We start from the raw sequence: 15,622 nt of genomic DNA, 5'->3' as shown, positions 1-15,622 counted from the left end.
AACCGGCTTGTAGGGTGAGGATTGCCCCCACTTATAAGAACATGTTTAAACCTTTAGTTCGAGATAGGAACCGACTAACTTTTCCACATGGGGGATAATTGTGGGACCGACTGACCGACTGAACTTGAAAGAGATCCCACATTAATATTATCCTTCGTTGACCCCTCCGAATTGCCTTCAAGGCAGAAGCTAAAAAATACTTTCTAGTAGTCCAGATACTTTCTTGTACCATGTGACCATAATGACATATCTATAATGATGTATCTATTTGAAAGTGTTAAATTATTAATTTGATGGTTTAGTCACGGTTGATATTACACCTAACTAAGGCAATTTAAAAATAGAAAAGAAAAAAAAAAACCAAGAAAGATAAAGAAATCGAAAATGGGAAGTCGAGTTCTGCTCTCACTCTATTCTTCGGCGCCATTTCTCTCTCTTTCTTCCCCTCAGCTACGATTCAAATCCTCTCTCGCTGCTAGGGTTTCGTCTCACATGGCGCACGCAGCCTCATCCGCTAGCTCCAACAATCCCTCCGCTTCCTCCGCCATTGATTTCCTCTCTCTATGTCATCGCCTCAAGGTGCTCATTATCATCATCTCAATTTGTACTTTGCTAACTAACTTTTTGTTGAGTGATTTGGTCTGAATATGAAATGAAACAGACAACGAAACGAGCGGGATGGTTGCGAAAAGACGTACAGGAGCCTGAATCTATAGCGGATCATATGTATCGCATGGGTTTGATGGCTCTCATTGCGCCAGATTTTCCTGGCATCGACCGAGATAAGTTAATATCATTTTCATTTCTGTTCATTATCATGTATACTTGAAATTCTTTTACTGAATATGCTTAATGAAAGTTTTTTTTTTCTTTTCAATTTAGGTGTGTCAAAATGGCTGTTGTTCATGATATTGCAGAAGGTACATTGTTTTTTGTTTTTTGTTTTTTATATCTATGTTTTGAAATTTGATCAACTCAAATGTAAAATAAGTGAAGTAAGGGCCGTTTTTTAGGACATGTTTCACAATTAGTTTAAGCTATGGAAAAAAGGACTTCATACGCATATTTCACAATTAGTTTATAGTTTAGGGTTCACAATTAGTTTATAGTTTAGGGTGACAAAATTTCACGACTCAACTGAAGCTAACTCCAACTTCTTACACTGGGCCTCTCAAAATTTTGAGACGGCTCTGAGTGGAGTAGTAGATATTAATGTTAAAAATAATTAGTTTGTAAGAAATATAGTATTCTACATGAAGACATTGTTAAAGATAAGTTTTTGTTGTTAGAGTTTTCATAGATCCTTTGGTTGCAGCTGTGATTGTCAAGCTGTGTAACCCTAAGTGACATAGTTTAAATCTCAACTGGAGACTGTATTATGTATGACTTAGTTCCTATTCCTAAATAAAAAATAACATTCCCCCTCTCATATACTATTTTTATTGTTTAAATATACTCTAGTTGAGAACTTACGAAGTTTCTGCCTTGTCTATTTTTAATTTGTTGCATTCACAATCAAACTTTTGTTACATATGTTTTGTTTTCTATAAAATGTCCCATGTTTTGGGGTCTTCAAGTAGATGCTTGATATGTGAGTGTTATAAATGTCATTCTTGTTACTCCTGTTGGGTCTCTCTTTCATAGAGCTGTAAGTTGATAATCTTGAGTACTCTATCTTACAGCAATTGTTGGGGACATAACCCCGGCAGATGGAATTCCAAAAGAAGAAAAAAGCCGACGAGAACAAGAAGCACTGGATCATATGTGTAAAGTGCTTGGAGGGGGATCTAGAGGTACAAGAGTATTTAATCATTTATTCCTTTTGTTTTTGAGAAAACAAAATATACTCCCCTCTATTGATTCCTGATACATTTTCAATAATGAAGCCAAGGAAATTGCTGAGTTGTGGACGGAATATGAAGCGAATTCTTCTCCAGAAGCCAAATTTGTCAAGGACCTTGACAAGGTTTGTGGATATTTGGCTATTCTGTCTTTCAGTGATTTACATATGACATTCCATATGACCTTTTCACTGGTTTTAGTTTCTATTTACATTTTGTTATATCTTTAGGCTTATTGGAATATTTTCTTTGCTATATCAACTTCCCTATGCATAGTTTCTGTTAGGATATAGAATTGTGGCTAACCAGGTTTAAGGTAGTTATGAGGTGTTACAGAACTTAGTTAGTTATTTGGGTTGTAGTTATGACTTGTTAGAGAGTATGTGTATAAATAGGAGAGCACAAGGGTTAGATGTTGTCTTTGAATATTATAATTGTGAATAGCGTATTCTCTACTTTGAGGGGGAAACCATTGGAGGAGAGATTCTTTCCTATTCTATCACATTTCTTAAATAAAGTGTGTTATTTATTCAGAATCCAATTATTGGTTCCTAACAGTTTCTTTGTTATACATAGCGGCATAATATTTATCATTTATTTCATTCCTACACTATCTATAGGGAAAAACATTGAATAAACATCAACCTGATGGCACTATCCAACAATTTATCACCTTAACTTTGAATTCTTTTCTAGTAATTTTTTAATGCTTATATGAGTTTTAAGAACATAAGGCCAAAGGGAGAGTCTATCCCCAAAGGGTAGTCCATAAGATTTTGTTTGGGAGTTAAGAGGGAGAGGACGGGGAGGGATTTGGAGGGGAGGGGAGGAAGAGTATTGAAAGGAAATCATTCCCCATTTATTAGGCGGCACTCCTCAATGTGGGAATTGGGATTCCTAATGAACATGCTTTTTGTTTTCCCAAAGGACTTGAAAAGAAAAAGACAACAAAAATAAGTAGCACAAAGGCTCCTGCTGGCAGTAGATTTTATGGTATCTATTAAGTAGTTTTGTCCAGAGCATTGCTTAGTATTACCTATCATTTTGGTTTTAGACTAAAATTCATCGTAAGTTCTTCTCTTGCACTTCTCTAGTTACCTGAATCCTTTAAATTTTGTTCCATACAGGTAGAGATGATCCTTCAAGCCTTGGAATATGAAGATGGTGAGAGATTTTTGCAATGTTCATATTATATGAAATAATATTAAAAAAACATGTTATTGGCTTATGACTAAGAAATATAAAATATAGAATTGTTTTGTACTCCCATATATTAGTTTATACTTTATAATGTGTTTGGTTTGTAGTAAAAAATTATGTGTTAAATTTTTATACTTGTACGCCACAAACATTGAAATCTGTGGGTGCTTTGCAGATTATCATGTTCCTTTCTGGATTAATCATTGAATAACCATATACTTAAGATTTCTGTGTTCTTAAACTTCTTCTCTCGTCTTTTTTATGCACAGAGCAAGGGAAGGATTTGGATGAATTTTTCCAGTCCACTGCTGGTATGATTTTCTCTATATTTTTGAGTTATGTTACTTGTTTTGTATTTTTTTGTATTTCAGAGTTATGTTATTTCCAGTCCATTAGGCTATTACTCTAGTTTCCCTCTTGTTGTTCCTCGTCATATTTGTCTCGTTTGGGATTTCAAACCTCATCTCAACCCACTTTAAACTGATTCCTCTGACATTAGAAAACCCTTTACAAGTAAAACTCTTTTTTAGCGAAAAAGGCAAGCACCCTCTTTGATGCTGCTGCTGCTTTGCTAACCTGCCACTAAGGGCTTGCATGATGAGAGTGAGTGCTTGGATATTGATGGTGGGTCATGAGGCAAAGTCGGACCAGAGTGTTATTTACAAGTTACACTGGAATTATAAAAAGTTGAAGATGCTTGTGCTTTACATATTATGAAATTTACAACTCTGGATTTTTTTCACAAGATTTCCAATGAATAAAACACAATTAAATTTAAGTTTAGTAACCCTTGAAAAACTCAACGAAAGTGAGTAAGCTAATATGTGACCTTTGGGTTTTGTTTGAGAGTTTGGAGGGAAGGGGAATGGAGGCTTTGAAAAATGATTTTTTGAAAAAAATAGAGAAATCTTTTTACATTTTTTGAAAAAAAAAGATCTGGTATAGAATAATAAAATAATGCTTATCATCAACATACTTTTAGTTTTTGAAATACTTTAACTACAAAAATTATATTTGACCAATTTGTCTAAGCCCTCCAAAATCCTCCTCCAATGCAAATTTTGAGTTTCCCCAAATTAGGGGATTTTTGGTGTTATGAATAAAAGCAAACCCTCTAATACCCTCCCAACCAAAATCCTTCTATTCTTTTCACTAAATCCTTCCCTTTTTTCAAAACCTTCCCCTCCAAACTCCCAAACAAAGCCTTAGTAAAAAAAACGCTAATATGTGACCCTCTATAATAGGTAGGTGATAAGGTCCACCAGTCTGTTGGAACAGTCCAAACAAGATATCCGCATTAATAGTCGTGTGTGCAGATCTCTAACAGAAGTGGACTGGAAATTAAAGTCGGTCTAACAGAGTAAATATTTTTAAACATAAAGGATTAACATGATCTGAAAAAAAAAATTAACTACATAATTTTTGTCTTAATATAAAGCACTACATTGACACCCAAAATTATGACAAAAGATCCCTGATTTGGTTCTCCCGATTTTAATAACAATTAGTCATTTGATGTGAAGATGCATTGCAGATTGAAATATATTTTGCTACTAAAATAGCTAACTTCACGATGCATTACCCTCTAAACTAACTAATTTACTAGTACTAACTTGTGGAAAAGTTGAGCTACTTGGATTTTTTTCCTTCCAAATTTATGATGTTTTACTGTAGCTGTACTCTTAGATGTTCGATATCATGCTAAATCTTCTCTTAATATGATGAGTAATATACTATTCAAAGTGAGATTGGTCATTTATCTCAAATACATTGTTGCATTTGATTTTTAAACCAATTTCTCTTTCATGAATAAGTTTTGGTTAATTATATCTCAGTATAACGCGCCTCCTATCTTGAGATGGAATGAGATTATATTATTATTCTTCAAATGTAACTTTAAAAGGCACTTTCCTAGGGAAAACTCAAATTTGTTCGGAGATCTTGAAACTAAAAATGTACAGCGCATTTTCTAAAATTTCTAACATGTGCATTTTTGTCTTCCCCTTTGTTTCTTTTTCTTCTTTTTTTCTCTCAAGCTCAAAGGGAGGTTGTTATAGGTTGATCTGGTATTATTTGAAAAAAGTTCTATGCATCTTTCCTTGATTTATGCTTATCAACCCTTTTGCAGGGAAGTTCCAGACTGAAATTGGCAAAGCCTGGGCATTAGAGATAGTTTCGAGAAGGAATAAAACTAATGATTCTAGTCCTTCTAATTCCACCAAAAAGTGTATAGGGCTATAAAAGGGAAAGAGGAAAAAAAGGGGTTGTGGTGTTTTTAATTCGTTTGGATGATACATTTCATTATTTAAATGTGGCTCTTCTGAAGCATGGTGTAATTTGCAAAATGACTATAATGATAACAGTGGAAAACTGTGCTGATTGCCATAAATGGGGAAATATTAGCTATGCAGGAAGTAGCATGTAGCTGACAATTTCACAAGGAGAGGTAATACGATCTAACTGAATATCAAACTTGTTCATTAAGCCTCGTTGAAGTATTTGAATTATTTTACATGAGGACAGGACAGATGATTGATCAATTATTTAACATGTAAATTTGCGAAGCTGGTATACAATCTTTTTTGTTTATTAGATTCACTTGTGCTTAGTTTGTCTCCTTTTACATTTGTTAATTTTCTGAAAATCTATATGGAAATCTGATGGAAATAGTCGTCCAAGTGATACGAGTTGGTTGACTGCATTAGGAATTAAGAATCGGAAATTATTTGATTCTTTATTATTACAAATCATAAATTTTCTGAAACAGTATGTCCGAATAGTATTACATAAATTTTAGTACATACGCACTATACAGCTATAAACATTAATGATAAAGGAATATAAAAGAATATGCCAAGATCATTCTAAAATATGCATGCTAGAGTATATTTACAAACTATTACTATATTACTCCCTCAAGGCAGAGTATATAAATCAAATGCACTTATGCACCCACCTTGCCACATATATAGTTGATTTTAGGACTTTACATAGATTTCGTAAAAACATCTATCAGTTGATCATTAGAATTGGTGAAACTTGTGACAATATTGTCTGATTGGATGTTTTCTTTGACAAAGTGACACTATTTCAATGTTTTGGTTTTCTCATAAAAAACTGACACTATTTCAATGTTGTGGTTTTCTCATAAAAAACTGAATCTGAGACAATATGCAACGCCGATTAATTATCACCGATTAGTGTCAATGGTCTTACTTCTTCAAATTGTACCACTTTGAATAATTGTTTCAATCAAATAAACTCACATGTTACTAGTGATATGACTATATTTTGCCTCAGCGCCGGACAAGAAATTGATAGCTGAACGAAACCTAAAAAACCGAATGCAAAAATACCCAAACGGTTGGGTCTGTAATCATAAGAGAAAAGACACCAATTTTACAAGAATTCAACTTTTAGATTGTTATCGCATTTTTCTTTTGAAGCTTTGCTGTTCTTGTATTGCTAAAGACTCTTTGGGGAAATTTAATTAAAGTTATTGTTTCTGCATTATTCAGGTTCTTAAATCACATATTATTACTATTGTTATAATGTATGCATATTATATCTCTGCTGCTTTATCGTTAGCCATGTACGAGTAGTCTATTTTAGAGTCTGAGACATGAGGATCGTCGTACCAACAGACAGACCTAATGCTAGTTGTCTAAGTATCAATTGAAACGAGAATATTATTTTGTTTTCTAATTTGTGTTTTGAAGAAAAATGTTCGCTACTAAAGTAGGAACACAAAGACATCGTGTAAGCGCCAAAAAGGTATAAACGACATCTGACTTAGAATTTTTGGCAGCTGGTGTTAAGGCTATGAAAGCATTTTTGAGCCGGCTGAGAAATTGCTTTTCTTTTATAAAGAGTCTCTAAACATACAAATGGTTCTGCAAAAGTCGATGAATTATCAGTTTAGAGTCCGGTAATGCGCCTCCGAAAGTGGGGGTTAAGAATCAAAGTCTTGGACTTTTGTTTTTTTATTACTAAGAAAATCACTATTTTTACCTTATCGCACAAACAAATTGAATACTTTATCGTCTTAGATAAACACTGATACGATAGAAAACGGTAGTTGAATCCTGGTCTCTACGAATAATATCTCTTTTTACTACTTCTATATTGCTATACACTTGTGGCTTATCGGATGACCCAAATGAGCATGAGTAGTAAGTGAGGAATCTATGGCAGATCATGTTTTGGATGACAGAAAAAGGTAGTAGAACTCTTGAGAATAACATGCTAATTAGTGAAAGTAACATTACAATCATGAGAACTAGAAGTTAATTAAATGGACAATGAGATTCATAGGGAACAAAAGCCACTGTGAAAGAAATGAGGATTTGGACAGTAGCAATCCGTTGGGATTGGGTTTGGAAACCATTTGATAGGAGTTCTAATGGATAAGAAACCATAGGGAGATAAGAGAAAAAACCTTTACCATTAACATGGTTAGACTCACCAAAATCAAGACTCAGGCCACAACAAGATTCGAAAGGCAAAAAAAAAAAATGATGCTTTTAAGAATTAATATCTTTGTAAAAACCTCGTTCAAAATATGTTTTTAAGAACCGATATCTTTGTAAAAACCTCATTCAAAATATGTTCACTTTCATTTTCTAAATGAATGATGTTTTTAATCCTAATCGTTTTGCACTTTAAACAAGAATTAGATTGTAAATTGTAAGTGTCATAACATTTCTAAGTTATATCCCGAGTTCAATTAATCATTGTATTTTACTTTTAGTCTATAATTTTGAATATTTTACATTTAACTGAAATACTTACAAATCAAAATTAATTCTGATTTGATTTGTACTACTACACATGGTGGCACATACACAGTTGTTATAACCTATTTGTCTTCCTAAAGCTACAATTTGTAGCTTTGTTAAAACTGCATTAATATAATTCTAGCTTCCGCGTATGCTAGTGTGATTGTTATCACCTCAATTCACCTCTACGATTTCTTACTTCCTAAAATTCACAGTGGATTTTCCTACCGAGGCGAGAATGGCCATGTATCTCCTTTTATATAATCGGATTAAGTAGTCTGAGTTGGATGTTGATGCACGCTCGAGGTGGAAGGCGGTGGCAAAATATTAGGTTCGTCGAACGGATTCGTCGATTTTTTAACCATTTGGTATGGTTCCTCCTCCTGTTGCTGCTGCTGAGGTGTATTATAAGAAACTTGGTATGGTTGCATGCTTTCAAATTGGCCTGGAATATTGTGATTAACATAGAAACCATTTGGAGGCGCCAATGCCATGTTGTATTGTGTAGGACCATGAATAGCCTGATAATCAAAAGGGTTCGAATTCACTTGGCCTATCTCGTAACCTCCATCATGTTGCACCGCAGCAACAGCTTCATCATATAAACTGTCAAGTTTTAACACGCCTGGTTCTTCACCCTGCTTTCAAATATTGTAAGTAACAATTACACCATCATCGACTCGTCTCGTCTGTCACTTACAAGAAACAAATATAAAAGACCTACCTCTATATTCTCTGCAACTATATTTTGGTCACAGCTCTCTTGTTGATCTGTAAAGAGTGCAACCTCCCAACCTGTTACAGGACTAGGACTGGCTTCATTCTCATCATTGCTGGAACTTACAGAATTTTCTGTGTAATTTTTACATGCACAAAAGAAACTAGTTAGGTGAATTTCAAATGTTTGTGCATCATCCAGATTAGAATATTCTTGAAATGTATATAATCGTTGTACCGTACCAGTTGGAACAATCGCCAATGCAAGGGGATTTTCATCATATTCAGATGCACCTGTTAGTAAGTCATACAAACCCTAACATACAGAGAAAGTCATATATATGTGAAGAAAGCATGTGAATGAATGGCTGAAAGAGAGAAAAAAAACAGTACTTGTTTGTTATAGTTACCATAAGATCAGCTGCCTGTGTTGGTGCAGTAGCCTCATTCCCTTCCGCCGGAGAAGGATTTGACTCGTCTAGACTCATCAAATCGCCTACATCATTACCAGTACCTCCTTCCTCTTTGTCATTCTGATAATAAGCAAATTAATTGGAACACAAAGTAAACGCACGGGTTTTTAACTAGTTATTAATGTATTCTAGTTCAGAGGCTAGCTAGCATCATACCACGTCGTACTCGAGCATTAACGTATTGGGAGCCTCTTTGATATATTCTTCCATGGTCGCTATAAAGGATGCAGGAGGCTGCAAAATATATACATATACTTAGGATGAAATTAAACGCGCGTTTAATATCGCTCGATGAAAAGGTATATACCTGTTTAATATTGACGAATTTCTGTCCTCTTCCAAAATCTAGGCCCCTGCAGGTGACAAAGAACTCAGATAACCTCTCTGCCTACAGCAACAAACAAACTTCAATTGGATTTCAATACATCCACAATCTCAAAATGCCAAAGGTTCACTCAACACATATCACCTGACTTCCCGATTTTCTATAAATCTTTAACGCACTAACCGCATCATCACGGTTCATCTCAAAAAACTGCGCGCGTGAAACAAATAGTACAATTCATTCAATGTTATTACCTTACATTAATCATAACTGTCAATATGAATGAATACATGCTATATTTGTTCACCTTGTCAAGTAATTCCACCACTCTAACCGTTATTGCAACGTATATCTTGACGCTTTCACCAGCAATCTGAACACCACAAATGGAAGAGTCTAAACTGAAGAAAACAAAACAACACTTTCAAAAAATTTCGATGTTAATTTCTTACCATCGAAAGAGCATACTGAATCAAGCGATTAAAAGCAGATGCGCCCCCTGGCTGCAAAAAAAAAGATCGAGTGAATGAGTAATAGAAACTCGCAATAAATATTAAGTCATTGATCATGAATGTAACCTTGGAATCAAGTAGCCGAAAGAGAAGACTTTGTAGGGCTGGCAATTGCTCCATCAATTCCTTTGTGTCAAGCTTTTCCGAAGATTTCTGTATAGATACAAAAACAGAAGTTGAAGATGAAAACGGTGATTCAGTTGAAAAGCAACGAATGAATAGAATATAAACACTTACTGAGCTATACGTTGCGACGTCATGGTTGATTATGAGAAAACATTGCAGGCGCTCTCCGAGGTAAAGACCATAGTTCCGTATCCAAGCCGAATAATCCAAGGCATTTGGCATTGAGGAATCATGAAAGTGTGATAGATCAATCAAATGGCCTCGTCCGGTACTATAGTTAACAAGCTCTTCCCAAACTGTATTGTCCAGTTCTCTCATCGCGCGATGTATGATGATAAGTGTTTTCAAAACAACAGCCCAATTGGTAGTTTGCTTGAGACGCCTTGCAAGAGTATGTATACAATAAGCAACCTCGCTGCGAGGCTTTGACGGAGAAAGTGACTGGAAAATATCTGCATGCATGCACCATAACAACAATAGACACGTAATATTCAAATGAAGTAAATTATTTCTTCACCAAATAAAAAGAATATGATGATGATGATGACATACATCGAATGTGTTTTTCCTTTGGCAATGAATGATCAAAGCTTGTGGCCTTAACAATTGCAGCATCCAAGCTCTGCTAATAAAGACCAAACCAATAAAGTAACATAGAAATAGAAGAGATTGAAATTTCATTGTTGGTTTAATAAGGTACCTTATAATCGCCATGGTATTTTTGCGATCTAAATGCCTTCTTCATTTCACCTCACCTCTGCCTGTCAATCTCTTCAAATCCAAAAGTGAAGAAATTTACATGAAGAAGAGAAGAGAAAAGGTTGGGTTTGGAAGATAGGTGAAAGAGTTGCAGCATGGGAAGATCTCATTTTGGTGTTTTGTGGATATAAACAAACAAATGGAATGTGTGCAAAACCTGAATTGGCGCGGTTTATAACCACCATTCATTTTATTTCTCATATTACTACTACATTCTTTAACTTGTGCTCTAAGGCCCATACTATTTAAAAAAAAATAGTAATGAATTAAAACAAAAACGATGGATATTGTTAGGAAACATGGCATCCATGAAAAAAGAGAAAAGTCTCAAGAATCTATATTATTGATATGAGAGTGAAATGTTACAAGTGGGATAAAAACTAGTGAAAAATATTACAACAAAGAGTTAATCTATATCTCCTATATTTCTAATACCCTCCTGCAAGCCGGAGGATATACACAACACTTCCTGTTTAGAATGAATAATAGAAACCAAAGTAAAGTAAAAAAAATACAAAGACAAATTCTAGAATACATGGGGTACATCAAAGTCATAACAAATGACCAAATTTGAAATAGTTGAGGTGCATAGCTCTTAGAAGTCTTCGACCTACTATTGGGCCTCATCAATTTTCTTCTAGCGACTCCGCAACAATCACTCCAACGGTTAGAAGTTGTAATTCGATGTTTAGCATAGTATTCGACAGACATTATGTTCGACTATGCCAAAGGACTCTGTCAAAGTAGTTAGTCGAGTTGCAGGAGTCAGTTGTATTCGACAAGGTCAAAATATAAATTGTATATTTTGGGCTTGACTTTTAATTGAGCTTGGGTTGTGAGTTTATATCTAGGCATTGATAGCCTATAAATAGGCATAACTTATATAGTTTAATGTGCAGATATTCATAACAGCAATAATAACTTTTCAGTTTATTGTTTTTCTCTAATTTTCTCTCTTTATCTTCTTCTCTCATCTTTTTTGAAAACTCTTTTGCCCCAACGGTATTAAGGAGCCTGGGTTGCGATTCAGAGAGAATCTGTAATGAAAAATGGAACGACAACATCAACGCATTTCCAGCGAATCTACCAATTTTCAAAGGAGAGAATTACGACAGGTGGATTGCCCAGATGAAAGTCATCTTAAAATTTCAAGATGTGTCTGAAATCGTGAATGATGGAGTACCGGCCTTGGAAGCAAATGCAGATGATGAATAAAAGGTTGCGCACAAGGTTAAAAGGAAGAAAGATAGAAAATTTATGTTCTTTGATCAAAGTTAGCCCATGGCGCTAATAAGTTATCATTCGAATGATGCATACAAGTTGTATTCGCCAAATGATGATAAACTAGTGATCGGTCGAGATGTTCTAGTAGATGAAAGCAAAGGGTAGAACTGGACTCTGGAGTCAGTTTGACATGAACATGATACAATCACAACTGTATTGGAAGATGAAGATCAACATAATGAAGTCACAACCAATCAAAGTGAAGAGCCACCTGAGCAAAATGTCAGAAGATCGATTAGAATGAGAACTGAGTTGATAAGTCTAGTTGGATATGAGCGATTTCTAGATCAAGTAATCGATGCAAATGGTGACTTAATAGAAGAAGCAATGTTAATCGATGGTGTCTTTCTAAAAGTTCTGATAAGCCCTTTTCTAGTGAGTTCAGAAAATACCTCATTTGTTTGAGCTTCTGAGTCTGAGTCATTTTCTATGGTGGCCATGAATGCTATGTTGGCATGTTCATCTTCTGAATTGTATTTGTCTTCAGATGATTCAGAGTCATCCCAAGTAGCCATCAAACTTTTCTTCCTTTCAAACCTTTTCTTAGGACTTTCTTTTTGCAGTTTAGGACATTCACTTTTGAAGATTCCTGGTTCATTGCATTCATAGCATACATTACTTCTTCTGCTTGACCTTCTGTATTCAGAGGATTATCCTTTGTATTTTGGTCTTTTTAAGTTTCTGAACTTCCTTTGCTTGCTCCTTTAGAGTTGATTTACTCTTCTGGAGAGAAGAGACAACTCATCTTCTTCCTCTGATCCAGACTCACTTGAGCATTCTTCCTTAGCCTGCAGAGCATTAGTTTCAATTTTTTTAACAGATTTAAGGGCTATACTCTTACCTTTCTTTTGAGGCTCATTTGCGTTGAGCTCAATCTCATGACTTCTTAACGCACTGATAAGTTCTTCAAGGGATACATCGTCAAGATTCTTTGCGACTTTGAACGCTGTAACCATTGGCCCCCCATCTTCTTGGTAGACTCCTGATTATTTTCTTTACATGATCAGCTTTCGTGTATCTTTTATTTAGAACTCTTAGACCAGCAGTTAAGGCCTGTAATCTTGAGAACATGGCTTCAATAGTCTCGTCCTCTTCCATCTTGGAGGCTTCATACTTATGGATTAAGGCTAGAGCTTTCGTTTCTTTGACTTGAGCATTTCCTTCATGATTCATCTTGAGTGACTCAAATATATTATGTGTTATATCTCCGTTGGTGATTTTCTCATATTCTGCCTGTGAGATAGCACTTAGCAAGATAGTTCTGGCTTTGTGATGACTTTTGAATTCTTTCTTTTGTTTATTCGTCAAGTTCTTCCTTGCTATTTTTGCACCTGCGTCTTCAGGATGATTGTAACCATCTACCATAATATCCCATAGGTCAGGATCTTGTTCTAGAAAGAAACTTTCTATCCTATCTTTCCAATATTCAAAATTTTCTCCATCGAACACAGGAGGTTTTGTGTAGCCATTGTTGTTTAAATCATTCGCCATAGTGTTTTCCTTCTGGATCTTTTTCTGACACGGTTAAGTGTTTGCACCTAGAACCAAGCGCTCTGATACCAATTGAAGGTTGAGAAAACACTTATAAGGGGGGTTGAATAAGTGATTTTTAAAAAAACTTAATGAAGGAAAGATAAACAGAACACAATTATTTTTATCCCGGTTCACCTTCTCAATAAGGCTACCTCCAGGCCACCCTCAACAAGGTGATTTGCCTCTCTCAACGAGGACTTAATCCACTATAATCAGAACTTGATTACACTTGCACGAGCAACTGCCGTAACTCACAATACAATGCATAAGCCAAACTGCTGGTGACAACAATCCTGCACAACCCAACTGTTTATGACTAACCAACTTCTAAGACTCAACTAGTCCTAGACTTCTTGAGACTTCTGACCCAACCGGTCTCTCAAGGACTCAGTTACCACGTAACTTCTGATGATAGTGTATAGTGTTGCTTCTAGAAAGATGTAATCACCACTGTGATATTTCACTTAGTTTAAATACAAAGTAGTGAACTCAGAGAATGAATATAAAAGTTTGCTTCAGTGGGTTTTTCTTCACACTTGATGATTTTTCAGAATAATAATGTTCTCGTATGTGATTGTTGTATTTGATTCAAGAGATCATGAGTATATATATAGCCACAATATTTTTTGCCCGTTAACTTCAGCTCCGTTTCACAACATTAAATGGGTTGTGTGTTGTCTTAGCTTTTGTTTTCTTCCAAGAATTTGGATGTGGATAGCTTCTTCAATCAACCTTGGGAATTGCACTTTTGGAGTGTTGCATCCGTTTTACTAATGATTATGTCTTTAAAGGCATTATTTTGAATCAGTCTTCGTGATCTTCTGATCAGCTTTGTATTTCAGCTTCTGTTGTAGATGTATATTTTGAATCAGTCTTCGTGATCTTCTGTTCAGCTTTGTATTTCGGCTTCTGTTGTAGATGTATATTTTGAATCAGTCTTCGTGATCTTCTATTCAGCTTTGTATTTCGCCTTCTGTTGTAGATGTATATTTTGAATCAGTCTTCGTGATCTTCTGTTCAGCTTTGTATTTCGACTTCTGTTGTAGATGTATTCGCAGCGGTTTGGTGCAGTATCAGAAGTTGACTGAAGACTTGAGTATCTCTTGCATTTATCCAGCTTTACATGTATTCCATGTTCTGATTGTGCTGGTATTGGTACATCTTCTGAAATCAGAAATATATAATTAGAGTACCATGTTTGCTTATACAAAATTTATTTGTTTGTTATCATCAAAACATTATAATAAGATTAGAATCAAACTATGTTCTAACACTAACGCCTAGAGGAAACTTTCTACAACTCGTGTCGTGCAAGGATCGTTTTTTGATTCACTGACTTGAAAGTAGTCGTCCTCTCAACCTTCCTGCAATCATTTTCAGCCATCTGAAGGAATCTCTCATAGATTTTGGGTGTGGTCAGAGCCCCCACATTCCATATGGGAGAGTTCTATCTGCCTTGTTTGAATCAACTGAAATTACTCAGATAATTCGCAGTGCAGAATTTCCAAACAATAATGTCCTCCTATCTGAAGAAAATTGTGAGGCATTTTATGTTTAATTTTTTTTTTAATCATTATCTTATGTTCTTATATTATTTTTTTAATGAAATTTGGTTATGTTCTATACCCTAGCTTACTTACTTGTTTCCCATACTATGTCAAAGAGAGGGATTAAAAACCATTTTATGATTCTAAGAACTTTAAAGCATTCAGAGTTATAAGTCATATATACTGATGAAGAAAGTTATAAGAAAAGTCGTAACTATGATAAATTCATCTGGTTATTTGACTCAAAAAATTAACAGAAGGATTAGGAAGAGTTAATTAAGTAATAGAATTTAAATCATTAAAAGATATTCATCTAAAAAGAAGAAAAAAACTTGAAAAATTGATATTCTGAATTATAACATGTTCTGATGTAATATAAAATAATCTGACTTGAAACAAATGAAATCTCAAATACATTTCTAATGTGTGTACCAGAAGTATCTTCTTTGAAAGTGTGCAGGAAAAATTTGAATCTTTAGAACTTCTAAGAAGATGCACGCATACACAGCTAAACATTTGTCAATCTT

At 34.8% G+C, this 15,622-nt stretch overlaps 2 protein-coding genes across 2 annotated transcripts; one reads left to right on the top strand and one right to left on the bottom strand.

Annotated features, from left to right (window-relative positions):
* The first annotated feature begins 346 nt into the window (after positions 1 to 346).
* On the top strand, positions 347 to 5,633 carry LOC131594821 (uncharacterized). The gene is made up of 8 exons (XM_058867028.1): positions 347 to 579; positions 662 to 786; positions 883 to 920; positions 1,683 to 1,793; positions 1,887 to 1,966; positions 2,969 to 3,005; positions 3,311 to 3,352; positions 5,170 to 5,633. Exons 1-8 carry the CDS (start codon positions 385 to 387, stop codon positions 5,280 to 5,282), a joined length of 741 nt encoding a protein of 246 aa, XP_058723011.1. The 5' UTR covers positions 347 to 384; the 3' UTR covers positions 5,283 to 5,633.
* Positions 5,634 to 7,762: 2,129 nt separating this feature from the next.
* On the bottom strand, positions 7,763 to 10,832 carry LOC131594820 (putative clathrin assembly protein At5g35200). The gene is made up of 13 exons (XM_058867027.1): positions 10,673 to 10,832; positions 10,525 to 10,594; positions 10,084 to 10,424; positions 9,913 to 9,999; positions 9,787 to 9,837; positions 9,642 to 9,707; positions 9,479 to 9,544; positions 9,317 to 9,397; positions 9,166 to 9,243; positions 8,947 to 9,069; positions 8,780 to 8,852; positions 8,544 to 8,671; positions 7,763 to 8,457 (listed from the first exon to the last, which is right to left on the bottom strand). Exons 1-13 carry the CDS (start codon positions 10,715 to 10,717, stop codon positions 8,089 to 8,091), a joined length of 1,578 nt encoding a protein of 525 aa, XP_058723010.1. The 5' UTR covers positions 10,718 to 10,832; the 3' UTR covers positions 7,763 to 8,088.
* Between the last annotated feature and the right edge of the window lie 4,790 nt (positions 10,833 to 15,622).

Source organism: Vicia villosa, linkage group LG4, assembly GCF_029867415.1.
Source record: "Vicia villosa cultivar HV-30 ecotype Madison, WI linkage group LG4, Vvil1.0, whole genome shotgun sequence".
Lineage (NCBI taxonomy): Eukaryota > Viridiplantae > Streptophyta > Magnoliopsida > Fabales > Fabaceae > Vicia > Vicia villosa.
Note: the sequence above shows the minus strand (reverse complement) of the source record. Positions and strands in the feature narration are given on the sequence as shown.